This window comes from Megalops cyprinoides, chromosome 11, assembly GCF_013368585.1.
Source record: "Megalops cyprinoides isolate fMegCyp1 chromosome 11, fMegCyp1.pri, whole genome shotgun sequence".
Taxonomy (NCBI): Eukaryota; Metazoa; Chordata; class Actinopteri; order Elopiformes; family Megalopidae; genus Megalops; species Megalops cyprinoides.
In genome coordinates, this window is record NC_050593.1 from 13,313,820 (window position 1) to 13,325,132 (window position 11,313).

General features: G+C 42.1%; 1 protein-coding gene across 1 annotated transcript; it reads left to right on the plus strand.

Moving 5' to 3' along the window:
• On the plus strand, positions 1-10,896 carry LOC118786320 (leukocyte cell-derived chemotaxin 1-like). The gene is made up of 8 exons (XM_036541463.1): positions 1-72; positions 489-629; positions 3,558-3,698; positions 4,030-4,143; positions 5,362-5,515; positions 6,467-6,513; positions 7,123-7,182; positions 10,681-10,896. Exons 1-8 carry the CDS (start codon positions 1-3, stop codon positions 10,894-10,896), a joined length of 945 nt encoding a protein of 314 aa, XP_036397356.1.
• The last annotated feature ends 417 nt before the right edge of the window (positions 10,897-11,313 follow it).

Consider the following 11,313-nt stretch of genomic DNA (forward strand, 5'->3'; position numbering starts at 1 on the left):
ATGGCAGAGACTTCGGAGAAAATCCCTATCGCTGTGGCTGGGCCAGAGGAGCTGGAACACTGCTTGCCACCTGTAAGTATTGTGAACTTTTGCATTCTGTTCAAGAGCGGCACATCAACGTAATTCTAAACAGGGACATGATAAAAAAAAAGTCAAGCTTTTGTCCGATCTAGAAGGGCAGAAAAGCATATGTAAAGTAAATGGCTGCTGTATTCATTTCGTGAAATCACATTATTAGACCCGAGCCATTACAGTGCAGCATACATACAATTCACACACCATTATCCAAGTATGTGGGTCATATATGCTTTTCAGCTTGCTCAATTAAAGCGACACACATTTCTCGATATTAAAAGCAATATCGCAGGTCTGATAGCAAAACTCATTAAAATGGTTTTGGTCTCTCAGCAGTGCGGCAATGCTTTTTCCCCCTCTCCGTGTATACCCTTGTTAATTTGTACTGCTGCTTTCCATTTTCATTTCCAAAGGCATACACGGCAACGAGTGTGAAGCCCTCCAGTAGTAGTCGCCTTCTGAAGATTGGAGCTGCGGTTCTTATCGCGGGAGCAGCTCTCTTGGTTTTCGGAGCTATCGGTGCTTTTTACTTTTGGAAAGTCAACGACAAGCATGTAAGACTTTTTCACTTCTCATTTAGCGTGCATTTACCGGTTCGCGTTGGATTTTACCTTGTGAATGTTGGCGCAGGTTTCGTGCTTTGGGTGATTTCAGTAGTGCGATTGTGTCCAAATGGTCTACCTGTTACCCTGGGGTCGAGAGGTGTGCCATTTTTGCCGCTTCATCAAACTGTCCAACTGTAGAAACTTACAGCTGGTTTTAATTTACGGGAGACTTCCCCCCACTATCTACATGGTACAGTATAGTTTTACATCCCAAGACAATGTTTACTGAGATGAAATTTGCGTTTACTTTTCTGCCTTCCAGTACCAATTAAAATCCAAGGTAGGGATTTTCAGTACCGTGTTATCCAATATTTCTGATGTCCCGCCTTTCAAAGTGTGGCAGTGGTTACTGACAGCCTGTACACAGAAGAATGAGTAAACCTGCCCAGTTATTTGCATTAAAAGTCTAGCACTTAAGTGTTAGCCTAAGCCTACGTATATATGACCGTAAAAATGAACGGGTTGTAGAAAACGACTGGGAGGGCACTTGGCAGTTATACACTTCACGCACAGGTCAGAACGTTATGGTTTTCCATTTGCGCCCCTGAAATCGTTAAGGTCAGCTTTTTAAAGGTTGCTAAAATGTCAAGTATTTAGCACAATTTTCTTTCTTTCCCAAAATTGCACCGTTCGACAGTCGTTACACTTTCACCGTTCTGCGCGAATGTTTTTGGCTGTGCCTACCTCGTGTAGGGGTCCAGACGTATTAGCTATGTGGCAGCTAGCGCATGTGTGGGGATAGTGGAGGGTATTGATCCCTTGTACCCGCACCACTTGGGGATGTTGCATTGCTGTGTGAAGTGGGATGGGCCTCCAAGGAACAGAGCCGGGCGTCTTGGAGCTGTTGAGGGGGGCAGTGTTGCGCGTTCTGCTTATGAGCAGAGGGTAGTTTGTAGCTGAACCTGTGACTAGTTACGTTGTGAGTCCAGCTGTTTTACTTGTGTGGTGGAGAGTTCAGCAGCGTCGCTCCACGATCGGCGTGGGTGCATTAATTGATAACCTGGAGTGGATGTAGTGGCTGAGGACCTGGTTACAGGTTTAATTCTCAGGTGGAGAACTGCCGCTGTATCCTTGAGAATTTACTTCTCTGTAAAATTTCCATCGGAACGGATGAACATGTGAAAATGCATGATATGCAAGTTGCTGGATAAAGGACGCCGCTAAGCAAGTAAATAATATATCAGTGCCTTCTTGTCTGTCCCCAATGGCAATAGAGCTGCAGAAAGCCTTCCGTCCAGGTCGGAAAGGGCTGTGTTATGTAACAACATAGCGGTATCACAGGGGCTCTTACATGCACACGTTACCCAATGGTGTATTTGCACTAGCAAGGATTCAGCTCGACCTCTGTACAAGAACTTGTTAAAGTCAAATAAGGTGCTATTAATGTCATTGAGAATGAAATGTATGCATGCATACATATACAGTATATGCATATAGTGTATATGGTGAATGCTGCGATAAAAGAGATGTTGTTATTTGATTTGATCAGCTGTTATTTGATTAATCATTTAGTTAGTTAGTTTTTATGTATTTGTTCATTCATGGTCCCCCCATGGTCCCACTCTTCCCTTCTCATGGCCAGCAGCAGGCAGGAGTGGAATTATTCGAGTTTATTGTGATGTCATGGAGTGTGGAATTTTGCTCAGTGGCACATTGCTTCAATGAGTCAGCAAATAACTGTCTTAACATTTTTATTCTATTACCTTACTGCAAGAAAATGGAGGGAAAGGTACAGATGATTCACTTAATAATGCTGCCTGTGTTATTCCAAAGTCATGTTGACACTCCTAGACAGAATGACAATGACTAGAATGAATAATAACTAGCATTCCCATAGGTGGAAGTGCCAATTTATGCAGTTATTCCATGGGTGATGCTGTTCTGCTAGGTCTGCAGACAGAATGGAGACACATGGTATAGCATTGAGCAGGGGTGGCCTGACTTCTCAGTTGGCTGGGAAGACATAATTCATTAAAGCATTAATGTACCCAGGTACCTAACAGGAAACCACAGATTTCCCCAAACAAGCTGATTTAAACATATTCCAAATGAGTTTATTGAGGTTGAATTGCATCCAAATTTCATTGCTCCTAACTTGAACAGAATTGGGTAGCATTGGAGCATGGCAGCAGCAATTAATAAAGAGACAAAGCTCATCAGAAAGACACAGGCAGCAGAGCAGATGAGCAGTAGCATATTGACCTTGTCTGGTTTTGCTAATAAGTCTCCTCAGTTTTGAAGCTGACTTCAAAATGAAACACTGTAAATATCATGCACTCGTCTAAAATGTCTGAATTTGTAAACACAGCTCTGTCACACTGTTGAGGCAGACCGAGGGCCAGTTGACCCTTGACACTGCTGGACAGCATCCAGGCACAGTATAAGATGGGAAATTCATTGAAAACACAAAACACCTATCTGAAGTGCAGTTTGGATCGAAACAAGTATTATTAACAATTTTACTGACAATTGTTCAACGCACTCGTCTTATGATGAAACATGACATTTGTAAAATATGGAACACGGATTTATGTCAACTAAATGTTTAAAACTTAGCAAGCTAAGCAAGCTAATTAGAATTATTTAAATGCATAAATTATAAAAGTGAGCTTGCTGCTGAAATTCTCAAGAGTAGCTGTGTGCATGTTTGTGATGCTTTTTTACCCAAAGAAATGTTTGCAGTTTGCAAGAAAAAGTTATTGCAACCAATAATTACAGTATTTAAAGTTAGCCTTTAATATTCCAGGTCAACTAGCATGATATATTGTCAGGCTATATTGTCAGGAAAGGTGTATAAATGGAATGTTATTGCATTTGTAGATGCGTAACTACCGGTTTAACTAGCTGTTCCACTGACACTGATGGGCTCTTCTGCAGGTCTACAATGTCCACTACAGTATGAGTATCAATGGAAAAATTGAGGAAGGCTCTATGGAAATTGATTCTGAAAATAATCTGGAGAGGTTCCGAACAGGAAGTGGAAGTGATGAAGCCATAGAAGTTCACGATTTTCATATTGTGAGTTTACATAATTGTTTTCATATCATGTTGTTGGTTGTTGTTTTGGAGAAAAAAAATTAAATCTTAATATTTAAAAGGACGTTTTTTGCTTTCCATGACACCCTTTTGTTAAAAATGGGGCATTCTTTAACATTCTTTAACATCTTTAGCACTCAACTCAACAATCTGGTTGACAGTCAACTGACATGAAATGCATCACATTAATACAAAACAGTATGGTTTTTCATTATTTAGCAGTATCTTAACTCTTTCCTAGAGGTCACAATGTGATGTACGTGAATATTGCCTGTGTTTTGCTGCCTGTAACGTAGCCAACTCTCTCTCCCAGGGAATCACTGGGATTCGGTTCTCGGGAGGGGAGAAATGCTACATTAAGGCACAGGCCAAGGCTCACCTTCCACAGGTGGAACCTCTAAACAAAGAGGCAGTGATGTTCGATTTGGTAGGTTGAAGGAAATGCTTTCATACATTTGTTTTTCTTTAAATGTATACATTTGTTTAGCATGTTTAACACAGGTTATGTGTTTAGGGAAATATATCCTTTAACCCTCCAGACTTATCACCTGAAAATGAGAACTTATGGTATTATTTCTTGTCATGGCCTACAATTAGTCCTAGTGTAGGACTAAAGAAATTGTATACTGGAACAAGATTACTATACATATATCTGATTAAGAGGGATATATAAATTTAGCATGAAGGGAAATGTCATAGCCAAACCTAGAATTCCATGTTAATTTTAAGGAAGCACTCGTTTTTTTGTCATAACTGACATAGTTTCTATTTTTCAAAATTGAAATTCAGTTTTAAAAAGGCTGTACTGAAGTTGTTGAGATTTTAAGTGCGGCCTTGGCTTTTTTTTACATTGTTCCCATTTTGTTACACCACAGCCCACTATAAGAGGTTTACCAGCAAAAAGCTCAGCGGCAGCTTCCAGTGTATTTCAGCCTAAGGCACTGAGTCCAGTCACAGCTGTAATAGCCAGTCCAAATATCCTTACAAACAGCTCCCATTCCTGTGAGGACAGCTGCCAGAAACTACCCAAATTACTCCAGCACTACCATTGCACCCAACAGCTGCGGCATTCATTTTGCATAATGCTTTTTAAAATGTAATTTTATTACAGCTATAACTGTAGGTCATTCCTAAGCAAATTTCTCTTAGCATCGCTCTTTTGAATAATTTACTCTTCACAGTTTCGTGAAATGTTATTTTGCATGTCAATTCCTGTGGTTCTGAAAAGCTTTTTTTTCCCAAAGCTAGCTGGTCTATGCAGATAACCCTTTTTATATAAAGAGCAGCTTTCAGCATTTTAAACTCACTTGTGTGCAGGCAAAGTATGAAGTTGAATATTAAGTGTGATGTGTTAACTGTTTAAAGAGCTGTGATTTATAATTTCTAAGAATGTTCATAAATAAAATAAAGCAGTGTTTTTTTGTGTTTGATTAATTACCAGGGGTCTTTATTCATCAAACATGCTTGCATGAATTGCTTGAATTCCATTGCTGTCATGATTCAAGTTCAAAATACATAGGAAGGCTAGATTAAAAGCTTAATCAAAAAGACATGGATCACAAAAGCCCTTCTGGAAAGTCCTCTTCTAGAGCATGCAGGCTATTTGCATTCAGGCTGTGTTCTGAAGTGCAGTTCTTCCTGTCAGGAAGATGAGATCATGCCAGTCAAGTTTGATGAGGAGTCTCTGATCTGGGTGGCTGCAGACCAACCCCTGAAGGACAGCGGTTTCCTGAGCACCAAAATCCTGGACCTGTGTGGTGATCTTCCCATTTTCTGGCTCCGTCCCACTTACCCAAAAGGTAATCCCTCATAGACCACCCAACAGCCCTGTGCCCTTTAGTGAAAAAGTAATCTTGGGATGGATTTGTTTTGCGTGATGGCATTATGGGTGGAGTTTTCCTTTGTGGGCGAATCATGTGTTTTGTTGAGTGAAAACTCCGCCCATGTGGGGGTACACCAAATCCACTTTCTTTATAGGATGCCCCATTGCTGTACCCCAGCTGCGCAAAAGATAATCACTGATAGGTTGCCCTGTTGCTCCACCCAGGCCTGGCGCTATGGGGGTGCTTAGGGGTGCATTGCATCCCCGGTTGTCTCCCTATATCCCTATGCCTACATAGTATTTATGACTTTTTGTGTACCCGTGGATTGCAATTGCGCGCCTCTGTATTTTCTCCTGGCGCCGAGCCTGGGTTCACCCCGTCTACCCAGAAGCTAATCCCTTATGGGCCACCCCATAGCTCCTCCCCTTCTGGGAGGCCACTCAGGAAAATGCTTTTTGTATTTCGTTTGCATTGTGATTGACTTACCATTTTGCAATGCCGTGCACTTCCCTACTGACTTTCTTGCCAGGTGTCTCTCAAAAAAGACCCCCTAAACTCAAAAGTCCTCCTGATTTTTAAACTAAAGGCGAAATAAATAAATAATGGCAGGGCAATAGGCTCCAAGATAAATTGGTAAACTGCTAAATGACCTACAATCTGCATTCTCTTTGATAAAAATGAACTAGTATCTCCACGCATAATACAAACGGGTCAAGAAACCAAACGGGTTCTGTTACTGCACCGGCTGCTCACTAGATGCTCTTCACAAAAGAGCTAAACCGATTTATAATTTTAAAAGGACTTCTAATCATTTCATACTTACTATCTGTATGAATATTCATTCACAGATAATGGTAATACACTGGGCAGGTCAGAGTGCTACCCAGAGAGAAGTTGTTAATCCCCTCCCCACATTTCTGTGTGCAGGTGAACGCAGGAAAAGGAGAGATATCCTTCGGGCAAGGCGTCAGGCGGTCACCGAGGAGATGGTAACCAAGGAGATGAGCCCTGAGGAGGCAGCAACCAAGGAGGTGGCCCCCACTGAGGTGGCAACCGTCGCTGAGATGACCGTGGCGGAGGTGACCACAGAGGAGATGGTAACCAAGGAGATAAGCCCCACAGAGGAGGCGGCCACTAAAGAGATGATCTCTGAGGAGGTAACCATGGTGGAAATGACTACAGAGGAGATGACCGTTGTGGATACGGCCACCGTCGAGTTGGCCACTGTGGATACGACCCTTGCAGAGGTTACCATGGATACGATTGTCGCGGAAACGGCCACTGCGGAGATAGGCTCGGCAGAGCTGGTTACTGAAGGTATGACCTCTGCAGAGCTGGTGACTATAGAGATAGCCTCTGCAGAGGTTAGTCCCACAGAGATGACCTCCGCCGATATGTCTGCTTCGGCAGAGATAACTTCTGCAGATATCTCGTCAGCGGACATAACCTCGGCTGAGCTGGTCACCATAGAGATGACCTCCGCCGAAATAGTGGTGACCCCTGCAGAGGTGGCGGCGATAACCCCTGAAGAGATAATCCCAGAGGAGATTACCACCGAAGCAATGACCACGGTGGAAGCCAAGCCAGAAGCCACTACCACGAAAGCCACTGAGGAACCATATAACCCTGAAAACCCATACCAGGTGAGTACTGCTACAGGAGCTCACTGCACACACAAAGAAGGAAACAGTCTTGTTAACATGGCCAATCAGCAGAGGGCTCCGCCCCCTGCATAATTAGACATGGCAGGATTCTGCTTTACATATTCTGCATAAAAAGCAGAAATTGCTCATCACCAGGAATGACAACAGCACTGTCATGACTCAAGGTATGATCCAAAAATCTCCTGGTTACAAATCCACCTCCCAAACTACCACATCTCTCATCAGCTCAGCTTTGAATCCCAAAACCCCCAATACTCTCTTAAGAAGTTTTGTCACAGATGTTGGTAAAACATGCCCCAAGGATTATACCTGCCCAACTTCATTTAAATCTATGCTGGTGCGTGACTGCATGTTTAGTGCAGTGAGTTTTAGAATTAGGTAGTGAAATTGCGAAATGCGGCTGATTGTAGAGGCCAGGATTTTCAACAGATCTCTTTCGAATTTGGGATACTCTTTGTGTGTGTTTCCCTGTGTCTCTTTGCCAGTTGGCACACCCATTGACATGTAATTGCCTCATTTGCATATTACATGCAGAGGCTGCAAATTGACTGTTTTATGGAAAACACCTAAAAATCTGAACTGAACATCTGAGAGGCCACAGATGATGTGCACAGAGTTTGATGTGAACTGGGAATGCATATTCTGAGAGGATTTTTCACAAACACCCTAACTTTTTCAAAGTAGTGGTAATTACATTTGGCAGAACCATCTATTGTGCATCAGAAAATGTTCTGTCATGGAAAAAGTCACACAGCTAATTAGTTTTTTGATTGGGTATCTAACTCAAACATGGTCCATCACCAAACCAACAAGAGCAGACTTATTTTTGCTATGGACTTTATTTCTAAGACAGCCATGAAATAGTAATAATTATAATTATAATGAAAACAATTGGGTTCACTAATAATTGGACCAATAATAATAATAATAATAATAATAATTTTGTAATCAAATTCCATTGTAGCCCACATGAAGTTGTTAGCCTTAGTATTAGAGCACATAGTGTGTGCCTAGTACATTTAAGTCCTGGAAAAACTCAACATGTTTTTAAGTGAAGGAGAAAAGGGCTGTGAAATGACTTAATGATATTAATCTTGTAAATAATGTGAAAACGTTCCATCACTTGCAAATTAGGGTATGACCGCATCATATCACTCAGAAATCCCTTAGATACCTCTACCATGGGATGGACAGCTGCCGTTCCCCTCATGGTGCTTAAATTTATGACCATAATCCCCCCTGCAAACATTTAACCCCCTTGACAAATGTTGGAAAAGGTGCTCACGTATATTCACATGCAGTAAGAAAGTGCAGGGCGCACATCAATCATTCTGCAGTACAGGAGCTCACATTCATCAATCACACACGTCCAGATCTGTGAATCCCACTGTTTATTAATTAACTTCGCTCACCAAGACGTTTAAACTTTGTAACGTTTTATACCCTATGTCATCTGTTACACAAATTATTGGCTTTAGCTCAAAGGTATCTAAATGACTTTGCCCGCAAAATAAGCAACTGCCTTCCACACAATTTAATTACCAGGAAAAGTTCACCTCAAATGTTAAAAAAATGGAACATTGAAGGCTACATTTGAGCCCTCATGTCTATCATTCATATTCAGCTTTACATTGCGCAAAGAATAATTACAATGATGCTAACAGTATTTGTAAATAATCTCCTTGACTTGTTCTTTGAGAAGCCTCTGTCTACTCATGCACTTTCAGTAACAGTATATTGCCATGAATTGGCTACACTGTCCATTTCTGTGCTATGGGCTCCTGGTCGGTGAGGTTTATTTTTGGTTTGTGTAAAATTAACTCTTCTTCCTGACTGCAAACTGTTGATTGTGGGTGCATTCCTCCAGGCCCACAGAAGGACTGCTTCTGTGGGTCAGCCTGATAATATGCTTACACTGATAATATGCTTAAACTAACTCCAATTAATCAATTTCATTTCAGGCCTACATATATAATGTAAATTTGTCACAGTTTAACTATATTTTGATTTGTATCAATGGGATTTTTTAATTTCTGTTGGTGTGTTTAATGTTCATAAAGATCGTTATTTATCGCCATTGGACAATATCATGTGATATGAATGTATTATATTGACAATATCAGAGTCATGACAGTAGAACCACATGGTTTGGTTCTTATAATAAATTGTATGATGTGAATTCCACTAGCAGTCAGTCACCCAGATAGTCCATTTATAAGAGGGAGGTCTGTCAGTTGTACAGTTTATGTAAGAAAGAGGGAAATAAAGGCAACACTCAGAAACAACTGATATCAAATATATAGTACAAAAGGTCAGGTTAAGAAAACCAAAAAAACTGGAAATAAAAGCAAATGGCATATGGCACAAAATAAAAAAGGGATTAAGGAAATTGGCCTGCAGGCAACTGTACAATTTAGCCAACTCCCAAAAAATAAACATTCTTTACACAAATTTAAAGAAATCTCATCTCTTCCATTGCTTGAGATGGACTAGGCTGAGGGAGAGACCACATCCCAAACACACCTGGTGAAGCATTGAAAACCAATGCGACTGCTTTACTGCAAAATGACGACCATGTCAGAGGGAATGTAATTACGCTCCACCCATAAAGTTTTCAACAGCGTAGGGAAAGTTGCTATCCACAGGTTATTACTGTCCTATCCAATCAGGCAGGAAGCCTCAAGCCTCCAGCTATGGTGACAGTACTGGTTTATACCACTGTGCTCCTATGCAGCATGCGACATTTGTGACTGTATTTATATAGAAACCCTCTGAGTTGGAGGCAGTGTATTCTGTTGCTATATTTATGAAAAAACCCTCCTGAGTTCCAGGCAGTGCATTCTGCTCCGGCTCCTTTATAAAAAAAAAAAGTTCCCCTCTGTGGAGCAGCTGGAGGAGAAACAACAGCTGCCGAGGTCACCGCTAAGACCCCCATGGCTGTCACCCCTAGTCTCCTTCCACGGCCCCCTTTTCAAGTCAGGGACACTAACCCCATTGTCCTGCCCGTCATTGTGCGGGAGAGCCCCTGGAAATCCCCCAGGAGACAGGGCTGGAGCAGCCCTGCAGAAACACACAGACACACGGGCTTGTCTTCTGCCTGCGCTGAGCTGTGTGGGAGCGTGGGGGTCACCTTCATCTGCCCCATCCCCAAAATGCACACCAAAGGAACACAAATTCCACCTCAGAAGCATTCACCAAGTGAACACACACATTAAAATCCACCCCTGACAATCAGAAACGAGATCGGTGAAACAACACCCACTACGGGTATTGTTTCATTTTAACTTGAATGGATACACTTATGTTCTATTTTGGTAGAAGTTGCTCTGGATAAGGGTGCCTACTAAATGCATGTAATGCTATGTAATATGTTAGAAGTAATTTTGAAGAATTGCTTTGCATGCAGGGACGCATAAGGAAGGGGGAGTGCGTTCCACACGCTGATCAATGTTTTCTCTCCGACCCCGATTCTCTCAGCGCTATCTGGAGGGAGAGCAGGACGCGTGGGCCACGCTGGACCACCACGGAATCTGCTGCGCGGAGTGCCAGCGCAGCTACACCCACTGCCAGAGGATATGCGAGCCGCTGGGCGGGCACTGGTCCTATCCCTATCACTACCAGGGCTGCCGCGTGGCCTGCAGGGCCATCATGCCCTGCCGCTGGTGGGTGGGCCGCATCTTAGGGATTCTGTAGGATCTCCGACCGACCCCGTAGCAACAGACCAAACACAGCAAAGCCAAAGACGCCCTCGGTCTCGTCCCGTGTTCACAGCCTGTTTAAATTCAGATCTCTTTTTTTTTTGGGTTTCGTTTTGGTCTCATTCCTTCCTGGATGTAAATAAACACAAAGCACTAGCTATGTTTGTATGGATTGTCATGCAGTCCTTCCTCCTTACCATTTTTTGCACACAACAGCTAGGATACGACCTAATTCAACCAATAAAATGGTTTGTTACTTGGTGCTATTAAATACTTAGGTAGAGTTCTCTGCTAACACATCATATTAAAAAAAAAACAAACAAAAAAAAAACTGTAAAAACCTCATATGATGCTTTTAATATACTAATAAATCCCTACATTATTCCAGAATGTCCATTTTCATATATTAGTA

Bases quoted from the DNA above. Each gene is read 5' to 3' on its own strand.
- LOC118786320 (XM_036541463.1), top strand. From the start codon at position 1: ATGGCAGAGACTTCGGAGAAAATCCCTATCGCTGTGGCTGGGCCAGAG. The intron at 73-488 runs GTAAGTATTGTG...TCATTTCCAAAG, and splicing joins TGGAACACTGCTTGCCACCT to GCATACACGGCAACGAGTGT. The intron at 5,516-6,466 runs GTAATCCCTCAT...TTCTGTGTGCAG, and splicing joins CCGTCCCACTTACCCAAAAG to GTGAACGCAGGAAAAGGAGA.